Consider the following 18,011-nt stretch of genomic DNA (forward strand, 5'->3'; position numbering starts at 1 on the left):
TTCTGTGGAGCTTTACCACACACACACACACACACACACACACACACACACACACACACACACACACACACACACACACACACACACACACACACACACACACACATATCCAGGCTGTACAGTGGGCATCATTTGGCCCAAGCTTTTTCCAAAAACAATGCTTTTAGCTTTAAACAGTGAAAAGCTGAGATTCATCATCTGGATACAAACCAAGTAAATGGTAAATGGTCTGTACACTATACACAATCATCCACCCATCCACACACACATTCACACACTGGTGATGCCAGCTACATTGTAGCCACAGCCGCATTGGGGCGCACTGACAGAGGCGAGGCTGCCGGACACTGGCGCCACCGGGCCCTCTGACCACCACCAGTAGGCAACGGGTGAAGTGTCTTGCCCGAGGACACAACAACCAAGACTGTCCGAGCCGGGGCTCGAACCGGCAACCTTCCGATTACAAGACGAACGCCCAACTCTTGAGCCACGATCGCCCGAAGAAGAAATATCTGTGGATGCAATGATTTTATTTTTGAATAATAACTTTCATTGCACTTTCAGCTCTTCTCAGAGTGTCTTTTACAATATGGCTGGATAATTTTATCTCTGTAGGCCTCCCACTCATATAAATTATTTAGCTCTATAAGGTTTGTGTTAGCAGCCTAACACAGCTAGAAGCGTTTAAGTTACATCTCTGCTGGATGACAAATCATTTCACTGTGTATATGTATTCATAGTGGATCTTACAACCATACTTAGAAACAGCGAGACAGCAGCTCGAGACATTTTAGAAAACTGATGCTGCTTCCTTGTGATTTGTCCAGTCAGCGTATGTGTGTATATTTACGTGTATTTGTGTGTTTGTGTATGCAAAGAAAGGCAGCACCACACAGGTTTATAGCGATGGTATTGATTTCTGTCACTTTTGCTTTTATGTGTATCCACATGCTGTTCAATAGACAGTAAAAAGAAGCTGATATCAATCGCTGTAAACATTTTTAAACCTCAGTCACTTCTGACAACATTCAGTTCACTCCAGTATATCAACAAAATATATATACACACTATATTTTGCCACCTTGTAAATTCTGCTGCCTCTGTTGCCATCCTAGTGGCCCTTTTGATATCTAGTACGTTCTGGGCTCTGCAGAGGGACTGGCTTACAACCCATCTGCATCCCCCTTCAATTCACCTGCTTCTTCCCCCATTTTACTTTTGGAGGCTTCTTTTAGCCAAGTGCACTTTGTCTTTTAGTTTATTTATAGTTTATCTGGGTCCTCTTAGAGACCAGAGAATAATCTGACCGGGGGTTTGGGATCAGACTGGGTGTTACCCTGTTGTAGCAGGTGGAAACCTAAGATGCCCCCTTTCTTGACTTTCATGGCGTTAACTAAATCTGTGTTGATATTATTTTGAAATACTTCGTAATACTAATTTTAGTTATTATATATTATTATTGTATTGTTATTATAAGTTTCAGATTTAGTGCCTCAATTTTGAGATTTTCCCAGTGTGCCATTAAATGGGAACGCTAAAGGGGAGAGAAGGGAAGGTAAAGGGGGATTACAAAGAGAGTATGCGTGTGTATTATAAATAACTCAAATCAATAATAAACGACATAGTATTTTAAGTTGGGTCTGGAGTTCTCTGGGGAGATGGATGAAAAAAGCAAAGCCCCCCATCACTATGAAGAGGAGGAGGGAAGACGAGAGCATACCAAGGTACAAAAATACGACTTGGTGTCTTTTCTTCTTCCTGAGCTTGAACAGGTTCGTTTATTGTTTAGTGTGTGTGTGTGTGTGTGTGTGTGTGTGTGTGTGTGTGTGTGTGTGTGTGTGTGTGTGAGCAGCTCTCGTGTGTACATTATGAGTCGGACACCGTCCATTACTTATTCATCAGTTCTGTCTGCCTGCTTGCCACACTGTGTATTTCAGCATGCCTTGCGATCATTATGCCACATGCATTATTTAAGACACATGTGCACACTGACTATGATGCAGATAGTTATTTATCTGTGAATCACTCACTTATTGCCTCGTCTGTTTCTCTCTAAGGCTTCTAAATAACTGCAAAAGCCCAGTTTCACAGGAATTCATTGCCTAACTTGTATGAAGGTTCTGGGCTTTGACTAATACGAGTTGGTTTTACTTGATGAGCACTCGTCACATCCAGCAGTCCCAAGGATGCAGTTCGGTAGAAGCAACACTTACTGTATCTGCATGCAAACCTGTTGTGTATTTGACCTGATTGTTGCTGGCTGGCTATTGTCAGACATCAGTGATTTTGGCAGCGAGTCTTACGTGGAAGTCCCATATGTAGTTGTTATTACATTTGCTTAATATGCAAAAAAGCTGCAGTCTGAGGGGAGGAGGCACAAATGCTCAGGAGGGAGACTGCGGGAAGGGCAGCTGACGTAAAATATTTCCAAATAAAATATGTGGATCCATCTGCTGTGGTGATCCCTTGTGACTAAGGAAGCAGACAAAAGTCCCAATAAGACACATATTAACAACAGGAAACAACATCTGCTGTGGCACCACAACATGGTTTGAACAACTCCGTGTGGAGCAAGAGAAGTTCTGTTTGTGTTGAAACTCTTTGTGAAGAGCTGTATATGGCACTGCAGCATGCTCCTTTATTTCAAGACTTTTGTTGATTACAAAACAAATTTGCTTTAATTGCTTCTTTCTTATGTTGTCCATCCAAACAAGCCCAATAATGCATGAGTGGTCTGAAAACAAGTCGTCCTTTTTGTATGCGGTGTTGACCAACGAACATTTTCCAAAGCCGACTACACGCACCCCGCTGTTCATTTTCATTTGTTAAGTTGTCAGATCGTTGCTGCTGCTCTTTGACCGTCGTCTTTCCCTCCCGGCTTTTCTCTGCACGCTGATTTCGCCGCGATGTGTCAGCGGCCTGTACGAGGGAGATTCTCCCTGTTCTAAAAATGACACTGTGTTTGTTTGCGTGCGTGTATGCCATTGCGGTTTGGGATCAGTAGCGTTAGGTGTTATCAGTGTCATGGCTGCATGATGCTTAGCTAAGCCTTTGACGTCAACACTATACAACAAGCTGATAAGGCAGGCCTTTATCGCAGCCAGGTGTGTAGGTGGGTTGTCTGATCAAACAAAATTGGCTTCCTGGATTCTACACTGAACTTCAAAAATAGCTTCTGCAAACACGCACACACAGGAACAGACCATGCTACACACGCATACATCCACACGTGTATGTACATGCACATTCATGGGAACATATGCAAAAATAGGACAGTATGCTGCATGCTGGTATCCTGTGTGCTTCCATGATCTCTTTAGTTTCAAACCTATCAGTGTAATTCCTTTTCCCCCCCGCTTCTGCTCTGTCCGTTTATTCTTATCTTTTCTCTTTTTCTTTTTCTTTTTCTTCTCCTTGTCAGCTTGGGCATTGCCATATTCCATATGCACTAATGTGAATAATAATAGAAATGAATAAATAGATAAAGAAAAGAAAAGAAGAAGAAAAACACGCAAGGAACCTTTAAAGAGTTTACAGAGCCCGTCTTGGAAAAGCAAGATCATGATGATTGCAAAAGCTGCCAGGCTAGACGGCCGTTAAAGAAAATAATTCTTTGTTATTTTTTGATTATTTTTTTTTTCAGACATAAAAACTGCAAAGGACATCTCTGACCTTGGATGTGTATGTTGCAAGCACTGGACATATCTCAGTTGGACTGAGCAGTCCTAACCCTTCAGTGTTGTTTAACTCCATATGCAGTGGATCAGAAAACCATCTGTTTCCCATCAGAATCAAAATGAAGACAATTGTTTTCAACTGCCTTGCAAACGGGGTTACTCATAAAAGTGAAAAATTGAACATTCTCCACAGTGGCAGTATATCACTCATGTTTTTCTAAATGCAGTCCCGCGAATTTCAACTGAAAAAAACAAACAAAAAACAAACACTGGCGTGAGAGCCGAAGAAAGCCGACGCCATCACACCATCATAAAGTTGCTTGGCCCAAAGTTGCACCACATACCTGCGTATATGGGAGGGGCCGTCTCAAGAAATCGACCTGTGACTCAGCCCACAGATTCTGTTCACCATGATTCCTCTGTGCAGCGCTTGGTCCAGTTTGATTTTTGAACTTGTCAAAACTTGTATTTATTTAAAGAAATTAAAGCGTAACTGGCTCCACCCGGGCTCTGAACTGGCACCCTGTCGGTGAAAGGCGGGTGTCTGATTCCAGTTCACAACTGGCACCCTGCCTTTACTCCAGTGTAATTCAAGGGGAGTTGGAAAGCAGAGTGTTAGAGCGCAGAGGACAACTAACCCACTTGGGGCAAACAGTCAGGTCCATCCTGCCTGTTTCTTTTAACACATATCGACTGAACCTTCATTGAAAGAACCAAAAGGCATGTCAGGTGTTGCCCCCAGAGGAGCACTTGTCTTAAGTGGACTGATTCCACTCAGTAGGCCAGTCCTTCAGCCGTCCCCTAAAAGCTCCCCATTATCATTCAATCCCAAACTCATCACTAATCTACAAATAAGGTTTCAGGCCTGTGATTCAGCGTCTCTCCTGTTTACTAGTCATGCATTCTTGCTAAGATTTACTTATTTAACTGCTTCAGTAGAACTCCTTAAACAGATGAACCTCTTTCCGTCTTGTGTAATAATAATCCATTATTTGCATATTTAGGTGGCGATGATTCACTGGAATAAAAGGTACTTTTCTTTTTAAAAACAGAAAGAGTTTCCAGAACAAAGTTACTAACATCATAAAGTTTCTGGGGTATCAGTCTCCACCAGTAAACAGCTCGTTTTGTTTCTATGTGCGTGTTTGTAGTGAACAGAGACAATGTCTGTGACGTATGTGTGTCTTCAGTGGTTGTAATGTATTGCTACTGTCAAACCAGCTTCACAGAAAGCGACTGTCTATGCTGTAAGGTTCCTGGTGTGTAGGAGGATTTTACATAAAGTGTGTGTGTGTCTGTTAATAAATGTGTAAGCGTGGGTAAGTACAACTTGGCTCTGTTTAGTCCAAAAATGCAGATTTAGTGCACGAAAGCATAGGTGGTGTAGGGAAATAGGAATGTAGACAGAGTGTTTGCCGGTGTGTTAGAAGAGGGAGAGTGACTGTAATAAAATGCTCAACATGCCCGAGACTGCCCCCTGATGTCACTGAGAGCCGAGGGAGAGAGAGTGGGAGAGAGAGTGAGTGGGAGGGGACCGGAGGAGCAGAGGGAGGGAGGGAGAGTGGCAGCTGGAGGGCAGAGCAAAACACGTCAGTGAGAGGAGCAGAGAGAGGCGACAGAGTGAGAGACGGACTGTGTGAAAGACCGAGAGGGAGAAAGATTTGTTGTTAGGACCTAACCCAGGCCGGTCTGCTGTGTCTGTGTGCTGCAGTGGACTTGAACGCCATCTCTTCTCACTCGCACTTTTGGCTACAAACGCACTTTCTGTCTCTCTCTCGCTCAGATACTGTACCCCACTCTCAAACGTGCAAGAACAGCGCAGCACGGCATAACTGATGGGTAAGAGCTATTCCTGTTATGCAGAGAATTACTGTTCAAACCGCATGTAGTGAAGTGCTTTATGTTATCCTCGTGTAGTTGTGCTCGGCCGGCTTGTAGGTTTGTTGTGGTTTTCCTTTGTGTAAAGGATGTGTTGTTGGAGTCTTCTTTCACAGAGTTTATTCAGTGCAGTGTGCTGATTGTACATTAAGTGATCAACAGGCGTGCATCTGTTTATGCAGACTCTTGTTTTGCCTGTGGATGTGTTGCTGTGTTACGTATATATGTTCACTTAGGGAGTGAGTGCATGTTCGTGTGTGTGCATGTTCATTTGCTGTGTGTGTGGGTGTGCGGCTTGGAGTAGTGGCAGTGTTTATTGAATGGCACTGATGTATGGAGGCTCGCTCAGCGCAGCCTTTAACTGAATGGAGCAGATGGCAGTGGCTGCGTCTGTCCTTCCGCACAGCCTATTGTGCACATAAGTGTGCATGTGTGGAGCAAAATGCATGGAAGTTAGTGTGTAAGCTCACTGGGACTACTGCTCGACATATAAACAGAAAGGACTGAATGTTAGATTGCATCCCGTATCACCATTTGACTCTGCTGCTGCCTGCCTTGGATCACTTTAATTTATCTCAGTTTACTCCAGCTTTGACATTTAAAATCACAGCGCTGTGACACAGCTAGATAATCTCCTTGAAAAGTGCTAGTATACACTTTTTGTATCTCTTTATCTCCTAACGAGAACACTTTAGTACTAAATGCATTTTGTTTTTTTATAAGTTAATCTGGGGAAATATCGCCAGAGAAAGGAGGAAGCAGAAAAAACCCACAGGTTTTTGGTGGCCATGTTACCATGCTACTGGGACATGCAGCGAGGCATACATCAACAGTCACACCCACCCACCCCGGACTTGACAGTAAAGCACTGAGCTAAATGCACATGCAGATCGTTTGTTGAATCGCTTGCCTACCGTCATTGGTTCACCCTCCACCTCAAGCCCCACCCCTTCTCCACTGTCCGACCAACCACTGGCCACAGTCCCAGCAGTCACCATGGTGTTTGCCTCCCTCCTCTGTGAGCACCTGAGTCTGCTGGGCTCGCAGCCGGTTGACATTATGTCAGCGATTGCTGTTCATTCTAAATTTGTGAGGCTTGTGTTGACATTTGCTCATTCTGTTGGAACTGTGAATGAGTTTGCACTCTTAGTTTCTCATAAGCTGTGAGTAAACATACATGGGAGTGCACAGGAGCCCAGTGGGGCGAGGAACTCCTCTGGGAGTCCTCGTCTATAAATAACTCTGTGTGATCCATAATCTTAGCCTGATTGGGGGGGTGATGATGAGCGGAAGGAGGGAGGGGTACATCGAGGGACACAGTGATGAATGAGGAGATAAGAGAGAGAGAAGAGGAGGCAGAGCCTGGCATTTCAAGAGTTTTGTTTATGTTGAGTTTCGTTGCTTTCAGTCAGGCCGTAGTCATGAACTCTCTCGATCCTGAACGATTTCTACAAAGTAAACACAATTTCCTGTCCAGAGTTTATCTTACGTTTGCCTTTTATAGTTTTAAAGAGACGTCCTGGGGCTTAAGGACATTTAGAGCCAACTTCATTTGTGAATTATTCGAAAAAAGACTTTTTTTTATTTATTACAATTTGCAGTGTTTTGTGCAACAAGGTTGCAAGAACCGCAGCAGTAGTCTCCACACGTGCACATATACTCGAGATAGAAATCAGTGCGTAATAATAGCGCTAGTATTTTTATTCGTTTATTTCAGGAAGCATCTGTTAGCATTCATTCTGAATTGCTCATCCAAATCTGCAGCGAGAATCTTTGCATTATCACGTCCGTTGTTGTCGGGGTGAGTCAGCTGTTATGAAAGCACCTCTCCTCCCCGTAAGCCAATGCCATATTCACAGAGTGCGATCAGTGTAAGCTGGGCTAATTACTTCACAGGTGGCTTCTCCCAGGGCTGTATGTCGCCCTGTTTGTCTGCCGCCATTGACAAGGCTTTGTTTACTATAAACATGCCTCTGAGGTTTGTTATTAGGAGAGCTGCTGGTGTTTTTGTCACGGTGCAACTGTAACAGTACTGCGATCCTTGAGAGCCGTGTCAGCTTGACTGTGAACTGTTAGTGACGCAAATATGTTTCCTTGGAGCTCCAAACTTTTGACAGCCCTCTTTTTAATGATCCAAAGCATAATTGTGTCTGGATAATTAAAGAAAATAGTTTCAGCCCCTAAAGATACACAATCCCGACAGCATTACAGTCTTAAGTGCATCTTCTCTCATGTGAGATGCATTTATCCAAGAGGATGAAACCATAGGAGCAAAAACATTCTCTCTGGGCACTGGAACGACTTCTCCGAGTCTGTGCAGTTTGGGTATAGACTGTGTTGGTACATGATCCTTATTTATCTTCCTGTGTCTCTTTGTGTAGCTAACAACACAATCTGTAGCCAGCAATAGCTCTCAGTGCAGTCTTAATGTGGCAGCCCAGTGTGGTTAGCCTCGGAGTAGCTGGTCGAAGCGATGATTATTACATCGCCTCCCTATTTCTCTCCATCTCTGTCTCTTCCTGGCCGTCGGCACTAGTAGCCCCTCAGTTTGAGGATAAGTAGCTGTAATTAGTTTATTTTGCTGCCTGGCTTTAGCCTTGCACTTGGCCATTGATCACAGCTCCGTAAGTGGCCGGCCGTGTTAACATAATAAAACATACAAAGGCATTTGGCTTTTAAAATTGCTTCCCATGTAGACGCACAGAGGTAACCCAGTGCTTCTAAAACACTGTTTGCACAACACAAACCGCACAAAGGAATATGCATCACAGGGACAAGGGTATATTCAGGACCAGCTGCTCCGAGGTGGGGAGAGGGGGACTGCTGTGGCACAAGTTTAGCACCGTTTTTGGGTAAAAATTATTTTGGTTCTTTGGCGCATGTTTTTGGCTGAGAAACTCGCTCTGCTGTGTTTGAATCGTGGCACTAAGTGTCAGCTTGTTGGCAAAACGTGTGTGTCTGATAAGTTTCATGTGTTAGTTTACTAATCTGTGCTGCGAAAACACAAGTTGCTCCATATTTCATTTCAGGTCATGCGAGACAGCTGCGTTTGTTGTTTTATTGTTTAGTAATAAACATCTAAGGATTCCATAGGGTTGCATGAAAGTTTGGATAGCTGAATTTGTACTTTGCTGTGAAGTGATCGTGTGTGTGTGTGTGTGTGTGTGTGTGTGTGTGTGTGTGTGTGTGTGTGTGTGTTTGAGTGTTTGAGAGCGTGTGCCAGAGGCCTGTTTACAGGACATTTGTGCCACTCACCTAAGTTCATGTGGAAACATTTACAGTTGAGGTGGCATTAATTGAGGTCCAGCTCCATTCATGTTTGTCACCACTGATTGTCAAACAAAACGTTTTGTTTTGTTTGACCTTGATGTTTATTGCTTATTAAATATGTGTGTAAACAGCTGACATGTTTGTGTAAATGTCTGCGTGAGAGGCGAGAAGGGGGCTGAATTTGAACATGGTTCAGTGCGGCTGGCTTTGTTTGGATAACATGGTTGATTGGGACCGACTCTTTACTCAACATGGCAGTCACTGTGGTCCTCTAATGAGGCTCCTGCATGTAGACACAGATGACTCACCCGTCACAGTAAATGCTGCTAAATTCACCTGGCGTTATGTTTTTTTTAAGAGCAGCAAGAGTGGCGCAGCTGGATGGTAAACTCTTAAGTCTTTAAATAAACCTCCACCCTTGCCTAATTAATTCTAAGCCTAGTCCTTTTCATCTTTTCCAACTGAAGGATTTAACAGAACTTCTAATGTCCAGCCTATAAACAAGTCCCTGCAAGAGCAGTGATACAACCAAACACACACACGTGTGCACCAGCGAAGCACCAGCAAGTCTGGCCTAGCCACACCCTTCTTCTCTCCCATGCTGTCCCATTGGGTGGTGTCAAGTTTCTCCCCGCACTGAAAACCTGCCCAGTACCAAAGATGTCATTGGACCTTTCCTGCAAGTAACTGCAACTTCATCGCCACCTCATTGGCCACCAGGGATGCCAGAACATCCACGATAGGCTGGGGAGCCTTCGCGCTGGTTTTAGGTTATTGATCGCTGGTGGAGGGCTTGGCGTGGTGCAAGCTGCTTCTCCACACAGCAGATATTGATCCGAGTAGACCAAATGGTGCACGTGAGGTTTTGATGTATAAGTCAGAATTTACTTGCATAGATAAAAGGTTTATTTCAAAAACTGAATCTGCAATTTGGATTGAATGGAGTAGTGTGCTAATGGTGTTTGATCACAGCATGTTTTATTCAAAGATCAAGGCACAGAATTAGATTTTTTTTCTCGTTTCCCTGGTGTGCTACTTTTTGTGTGTAAGCTGCTGTGTTGTTTGCTTGTAGAGAACTAATCTGATTGCACTCGTACCCTGAGCTGTTGCATGACAAGCAGGGCATTACCTTTCATTTACCATGGGGCCCTGTGCGACCTCGCTGGATTATTCATATAAAGCAGATTAAATGATGCAGACTGAGTAAATCATAAAGGAAGCAACAACAGATGGGTCTTTACGGTTTATTCCTGCCTGCTAATATTTTAACACCTTGTCGTGAGGTTTAAAAAGTCGATTCCTGCGACCTTTTTCTTTACGGTGTCACGTCTGAAGTCGTGACGGCTGTGACACAAGCAGTTCTGCTCACACACACACACGGTAACAAACCGAAACGCAGACACGCACAAATCCTTGCTGTGAAATTCATGTTGGGGTGGGATGGGCGGTGTTTTCGCGCTCTGATGTTTGTATGGATTTACATAAACACGTTTTCTCCCTCTGCCGCTTACACTGATGCTCTGATGATCTCCGGCTTTCAAAATCTCAGACACATTTTATGCTTTCGCTGTGTCCCTAATGCTCTTATCTGCTGTGTACAGCTATAAAAACAGACTTAAGTTCTCAGTGCTAACGTTACAAGCAGCCGCGAGCACCATGAAGTGTAATGATGAGTGCAGCTGGCACGGCCACAGAGTTTGGACATCTGATGTAACAAGTGTCCGTCTGTCTCATTTGGATCAAAGAGGACATGATGTTTTGGCTGCTATTAAATGAACTTAAGATGATCTTTAAATAATTACAAATTTAATGTGAACATATAATAAAATTTCCTGCTCACTGTTCCCTGCTGTTTCAGTGGACGTGAGCACAGCGGCGCTGCCCTCCACCGCCACAGCCATCCTTCCCATGGATCTGCGCATAGTGGACCACGCTCACCACCACCAGCAGCAGCCCTCCTTTGGCTTGGTTCCTCCACCCCACCCCACGCCACCCACCTCCACGTCTACTGAGACAGGCCGCGGACCAGTCATTAGTAAGTCTCCGCTTATCTTGCGGCATTCCAGCCCGTAGATGTAGATGCGCTGAGTAATCGCGTCTCCAAAACCTCCCACAGGCCAGCAGGAGCAGCACCTGCAGCAGGAGCTGGTGGCTCTTAAACACAAGCAGCAGCTCCAGAGGCAGCTACTCATCGCAGAGTTTCAGAGGCAACATGAACAGCTATCACGACAACATGAAGCCCAGATGCAGGAGCATGTCAAGGTGAGGTGTTGTGATGAAGATGGAGAGGAGAAAATTTCCTCTCCTCCCTTCTGTGTGTGTGTGTGTGTGTGTGTGTGTGTGTGTGTGTGTGTGTGTGTGTGTGTGTGTGTGTGTGCGCGTGTGCGTGTGTGTGTGTGTGAGAGAAAGCTGGATGGGGGTGAGGCGGGAAATCTTCCTCGGATACTGTAGAGCTGTACTCAGCAGAAATATGCCTGGTGAAGGGCAAACAGAAACAAATTGAATTTAAGTGTGTATGCTGGTGTAATCTGATCTAGTGCTGGTACGTTTTTCAGCAAATCACCCAGCTGAAAACGCCCCAAAAAACCTGACTGTGTTGCCATGACCACAAAACCAAAAGGTAACAACGACTGTCATTTTGGCCTGACTGCATCTCTAACGGGCGTAGCTACCTCGATGCCACCCGCTTTGAACCTGGATGTGACAGCAGAGTGACCGTGAAACCCTCATCCTTACTGGCTAGTGACACACAGGTCGTTACAGGTTGCTTGCCAACAAGTATATTCCGGATAATCCAATATAAAATAAAATAACAAAAATGAGTGACTGAGCCCATAAATTCATCAGGAGAGTGTTTACAGAGAACCGTTTCCCCATAGACTTCTGTAGGACTGGAACCACAGCTGTCGCCCCCTTGTGGCCATTAAAAATAATGCCATTCTATATTAGCTTTGCTTTTCAGACTCAGTCTTTCTTGCTTTCTGTGATGTTATTTATTTATCTGCAGATCACCATGGCTAAGTCCTTTCAGCTCATACTGATTCTTCTTTACTCTCCTCGTCCTTCTCTCAGCACCAACAGGAGTTACTGGCGCTCAAGCATCAACAAGAACTGTTGGAGCACCACAGAAAGATGGAGCAACAACGTCACGAGGAGCAGCTGGAGAAGAAGCAGCGGGAACACAAACTCCAACAGCTCAAAAACAAGGAGAGGGGACAAGAGAGTGAGTAGCGACTGCCACAGAGAATTATTTTTAAAGAAAGCGACCAAGAGATCTTCATCAAAAATGTGCACAGTGTTACTGTAAGAAGGTAACGTATGGCCAAAATAGTCAGTTCAGTGCTTGGATTTACTCCGCAGTGGGATCAAAGGTGTTATGAACAAAGTCTTCGTGTTCGACCGAGCGCATATTTGCTCTGCTGTGCGCTGCCAACATCTGCTGTACCTGTGCAGAAACACTGTGCCATATTATCACAGCAGGTGTCAGAGGAGCTTGGCCCTCGCAGCCCCTCTGTCACAGCACCTGCAGTTACAGCACAGCAGTCAGAACAGCCTGACCTCACACATTCACCGCAGGGAATATCATAATAAGACAGCCAAGACGGGGTTAGAGGGGCGAGACGTCGTGCAGAAAGACGTGTCGTCAGTTTTTCTACAGGCGGACTGATTGTGAAATAAAATGACAGCAATAAAGCTGAACCAGGCAATGTTCTCTCTCTCTCTTTATTCCCTTTAAACATATTTCTTGGTCTGGTATCATTTCTTTAGACATCATTGCATCAGTTATTTAATCTCTGTGCTCACCAATAACAACTGGGACAGAGCAAGATCATCTCTATTGTTTCCTCTACTCAAAATATTCGAACTCTCCTTTAAAATAAAATGTGATTCCTTATTATTTTAGCAGCATCAAGCTAATTGTGTTTCTAATTGTTACAGCTAAATAGTACTCGTATGAAAGACTCACTGCGTAATTGACTTTGAATTTCCTTGTTGAATGGCGCTTTGTTTATAAACTTGCCCTTTCGATGACATTTCTGAGCCACACTTTACTAAATTGCTTCTTCACTTGTACTTATACTTGAATCAGTCTTGTAATATAGGAAATATGCATCCATCCATGCTGCTGTGTGTTTGTGCGCATTTTCATGTCTGTAAATGAACAAAACGAGGTTTTGGATACGACCGTAAACACAGTTTAACGAGGAGGAAATGGCTCACGTATTCCTGTATTTGTACTGATATAATACTAGAATATATATATATACACACACACACACACACACACACACACACACACACACAGTGTATGGACCCCCACTTTTCAGAGCCATTATTTTTTTCCAGTAATGCCCTTTTTCTCAATCATTCTGCGCTGAGCAGAGTGAGCCTACAGTTTGACGTCTATGGAAAAAGCATTGGGTTGCAAACAGAGGAAGCTTTGTTAAGTACTGCACTAAATTGCATCTGAGGCAGTCTCATAAAAGCCAATTTGCTTCAGTGGCAAAGCAGACATTTTGGGATGTCAGCACTTCCAGCTGCACCATGATTTAGGGAACATGTATTAGCTGTTGTCATTTTCACACAGTGAATTTACCACTTCTGCTCTGAGGCTCGACACGTCACCTGTTATCACTCCTACTGTCACATTCTAATGAAAACACACCTCTACTCTATTCTCTACTTTCTGAAACCAGTTTTTTAAGCCCGGCTTCCCTCGCTCTTCATCTCTCCTTCCCTCTCACCTGCCTCTGTCTCCCTCCCTTGATAATTTGTTTGTTGCTGTGAGAGGAGGTTGGTAATTGAGGAGAGACCAGGAGCGGAGTGAAACTCGTGATGCACGTCTTCGAGGCAGGTTACGTAGCGCTGCAGTGGTCTCAGTGGGATTTCAGTGACACTCTAATGCAAGATTGTGCACTCTGATTGTAGAACTCAGATTACCATTATCTGTCAAAGTATGGATGGATGTAGTTATAATCTTCCTAGTGTCACAGACTGGAGAATATGGCAGCAGCTCTCGTAGGGCAAAAGGTTCTTTGTGTTTTGGTTGGGAAGGACGTGGCTGTGCTGAAAAATGTTCGCTTGCTTACTGTTCTGCCCGTCTCTGTGTTGCTGTGCAGGTGCAGTCGCCAGTACAGAGGTAAAGATGCGACTTCAGGAGTTTGTCCTGAACAAAAAGAAAGCCTTGGCTCAGCGAAACCTAAACCACTGTCTGCCCAGTGACCCACGCTACTGGTATGGGTGAGTGTCATTGTTTTTGCACACGTTCTGCAACAACCGCGTCACAATTTGTGGAGGAATTCCTGAATATCTGTTTGGCTGCACTCGGAGTGTAAGTAGTGAAAGTGAATTTCTGAGTGTTGCATGTTTTTTTTTTTTTTTGTTTGTTTGTTTTTGCCAGTTCATCTCAGTGAATAAACATTTTACCACAAATGCATTGCATTAATTGCCAACTTGACCCAATTTGGTGGAAAACTGATAGCAGACTAAATTAATCTTATTGCTGTTTTGTTGCTGTCTTGGCACAAAGTCAGTTTGAAGATGGTGGCTGCCCGCGAGCAGTCACAGACTTCCCCCACCTTCAAACCAACTATTTCAAGTTCATTGCACACGGAGGTTGCAATGAATCTCCAACCACTGTGTTCCTTATTGTGACTGTACCATTGTGAACGTGGTGCCGGGGTTACCACCGTCCATCTGTGTGGAGTTTTGATGTCCTCCTCCTCCTTCTTCCTTCTAAAGTCAAACATTTTAAAGATGAAAGAATTTTAGAGCAATTTCTTCACACGGGTCAGGAATTAAATGACAAACCCCTGAGCCCTACACTGATGGCTCTGTTATACCGCGGTCCACTTTTCTACTTCTGATAGAAATCAGGATGCGACGTTTTGGATTAACATGTCATTAACAGCTCTCGCTGCCACCATCAGACTGGTCTTTCATACATCAGGTGGTTTAATATAGACTTTGTAGATTGATTGAAGTGAAAAGACTTTGTTTTAAATGCTTTATGTTGACTTCTTTTAAAACATTTTCACATCAGTATTTCAATAACCTTAATATTCAGAGCTATGAAACATCAGCATGTCATATTTCTCATGCATTTACGAGAGTTTGGTTGCTGCTTTTTTTTTTTTTTTTAAATCTAAGCAAAAAAAGAATCGACACTAGGAAAAATATCAAACATAAAAACCAGTGATGAGCAACATGAAAGTCTCTCATCATCCTGGCTTTGCAAACATGGCGAACCCCGTGGTGTTATGAACTCCTGTTGTGTAGGCGTCTGTCATTGATGTGCTTTTGTGTTCACATCAAATTTCCAACATCAGCATTAGCCTCTCTGAGTCGAGCTGCAGAGAAAACGTTGAAGCGATGAGGCTTTTTTTCCTGTCAGTGTTTGTTGTCAGTGATTGACAGCTAGCTCTCTTTGAGGTGTGTGCGCATGTTTGAAGTGGGCAGAGAGAAAAGACAATGGCACCTCTCCTGTGCTTTAAATATTTGAAGAGGCTTTAAGCAGTCAAACATTTCTGCCAAGGCAGGAGATGATGGAATAATCAGGAGGACTGTGCTGCCAGTCGCTATAAATCACGCTTATCACGGTTTCCCCTTTCTTTAGGGTTCTCTCCGTTTGTTTGACCTGTTGGCATTCTCCTCACTTCTCTCATGCGTGTATTCCCTCTCTGTTTCACCTCTGCCTCTGTGCATTTTCAGCCCGTTTACTTTCCTAAAATGGAAAAAAAAAGGTTTTCAGCTTTCAGGCTTTGTCCCTCTAGCTTTACCTCTTTCTTCCTTCCACCCACGTCATTGTCCACGCTCTGACGTGTCTAGCTGACTTTGGAGAGAAGACACAAGCTTGTGTGTGGGTATGCAAGTATCAAAAGTCACGTATAGTAATAGATTGAGCTGGGAATGTGTCGTGTGTACAAAGCCGGCGGAGCAGAGTTTCCGCATTCATGTAGCACGTTATACTGATACTGTTTAGTGTTTTTAATCGTCTATTTTGTGTTGTTTTTTTTGTTTTTTTGCAGAAAAACTCAGCATAGCTCTTTGGACCAGAGCTCACCTCCACAAACGGCACTGTCAGCGTACAACCATCCCATGCTGGGCACATACGACTCCAAAGATGACTTCCCTCTCCGCAAAACCGGTACAGAAGGCTTTGCTGAAGTTGTGTTGATTGTTGACATTCTCCACACTTCCACAGTGCTGCACTGATCTTCCTTCTTCCTCATTTAGCAACGTGAAAGTTTTGTCTTACCGGTTATCAACCACATGAAAAATTACGGGAGCTCTTAAAATTGTTGTTTAAAAAGATAACACGGAAGATTGAAGATAATAGAGCCCTCTGTTTGCTTAGTAGTCCGTTAGCTTAGCATTGCGTGAGGACTGGAGGCGGAGTCTGTCTAGACACACACTAGATTTTGCTGTTTTGGGTTTGGTTTTTTTATGAAAAGCCAAAGTAGAAATGACAACAATGGGCAGGTTGTCAAGCAACCAGCACAAACTCAAAGATAAGAGACCTGAAATGGTTCTGAAAAAACATTTGTCTTGGTTTCAAGGTCTTACAGTAAATGTGAGTGGAAACATTTTTGTTTACGGTCAGCTTCTCCTTAGAAAAACTCTGTAGGCTGTTTGCATTCTTTAAGATTTTAACCCAGTCATTCGGTCACACGTCTTCACAGACACCATGGATCGCTCCGGTCAACAAAACAGCGCTGAAGGAAATGTAAAACAAACTTACTGCCTTTTGGTTGCATCAGATTCTGTCCATCTGTCCATATTAAGCACAGCCAAGCTGTGATTATTCACTTAGCGTCAGCAGCTGCTTTGGCCGTATCACTGGCTGCTTTCACAGCTGGAGGCCAAACTCTGTGTACTCTGCACTCTTGCCCACCTGCTGCGCATTGGAGGCAGGAATGATTTTTCCTGGCACACAAACTCACACTGCGAGTTTCAACTTTCAGGGACACTTTATGTAATTCAGGAATTTTCCCCTGAGAAATATCCACAACTTAAAAATTCTTCCCACTGAGCACTGACACAAAGCTTAATGAGGAGTTAATTATATATCAGAGCGCGCGTGCAAAGACCTCTTTAAGATAAGTGTTTTGGATTTTAAGGTATTTCTGCTTGCGCGATATAACCAGAGAAAGAGATGGAAAACTCGATTGCGTATAGACATACAGATACGGCTACTGAGGAACTGTTGTGTCAGAAGTGAGCAGGACTGGCTGAAGTGAATATGTGAACTGTGTTCGGAGGAAGTGAGTGAAAGCAGTCGCCGCAGTCGTGCACTCTGCTGACGCTGGAGCTGTCACACATGACGTTTTTGCCCTATTATGTTCACTGAATGTGCATTAAAAATTATTTTTTGACTAGCAAGTTCAGGCACACAGTATATTCCAAAAGGGGCTCATTGTCCAAGTATGGAGGGCTTTGTGGTAATGACTCTCAGAACACAGAAGGCCACTTTGAACGCTATGGCAGGAAGTCTGCAAGGCCTTCACGACAGAGGCAGACTTGTCATGCTGACCCCATTTCTCCCTGTCTCTTTCATACGAGATCACACACTGACATTCCCATAACACACTTTGCACTAATGTCGAAGCATGCAGGATATCCGCGTGCAATTCAGAACTTTCCTTTTTCCTTCTTTTATCCTGCTCGGCTTTACATTTTGACACTCCTTTATGAGCTGCATGTCTCTGGTGACTGTAGTCAGGAAGGTCACGTCCTAGCTTCGAGTTTAACTGCGTTCTTTATTGCTCCTATCTAACCCCAGGATGAACACTTAGCACTTCTACATATTAAACTAAACAAAAGGTAAATCAAGCAAAAGACTGACTGTTCGTGATGTTGCTGGAATGTGAATTGGTTGCGCTATGCTCTTATGGGTCGCTCTGGTATGTTACAAATGGCGGTAAAATAGCTGAATTGTAAAAATGACTCCATTCTTTCATTCTCGCTTCTCATATACGGCTCGGCTGTCGCTGGTTTTAACAGTTGTGTCTCCCCTGAGAAAACCTCAGTGTTTATAATCAAAGGGAAACTGTTGGCGAGCTCTTTGGTGTCTTATGTTCATATTTATTTAATGTGCCCGCAAGAAATCTTTTCTTGAATTATGGTTTTTAATCACAATGCTGTCTTTTCATGCCATAAAATGGCTTTAGTGAACTGCTTAATCAA

The 18,011-nt window shown here is 43.8% G+C and overlaps 1 protein-coding gene across 3 annotated transcripts in view; it reads left to right on the top strand.

The window, feature by feature from the left end:
* The window catches only part of hdac4 (histone deacetylase 4), a 126,479-nt gene that overhangs the window by 66,769 nt on the left and 41,699 nt on the right, over positions 1 to 18,011 (top strand). For 2 of the 3 annotated variants that reach the window (XM_086265811.1, XM_086265812.1), the window contains 5 exons: positions 10,684 to 10,860; positions 10,942 to 11,087; positions 11,898 to 12,048; positions 13,946 to 14,066; positions 15,854 to 15,972. In XM_086265811.1, coding sequence (XP_086121937.1) covers positions 10,684 to 10,860; positions 10,942 to 11,087; positions 11,898 to 12,048; positions 13,946 to 14,066; positions 15,854 to 15,972 — 714 coding nt within the window. Of the gene's footprint in view, positions 1 to 5,282; positions 5,517 to 10,683; positions 10,861 to 10,941; positions 11,088 to 11,897; positions 12,049 to 13,945; positions 14,067 to 15,853; positions 15,973 to 18,011 lie in introns of those variants that run through there. The other variant, XM_086265813.1, reaches the window with a different exon arrangement.

This window comes from Aulonocara sp. 'chitande type north' Nkhata Bay, linkage group LG16, assembly GCF_057382095.1.
Source record: "Aulonocara sp. 'chitande type north' Nkhata Bay isolate Kocher_YH1m ecotype deep benthic linkage group LG16, A_spYH_male_GT1.1, whole genome shotgun sequence".
NCBI lineage: Eukaryota > Metazoa > Chordata > Actinopteri > Cichliformes > Cichlidae > Aulonocara > Aulonocara sp. 'chitande type north' Nkhata Bay.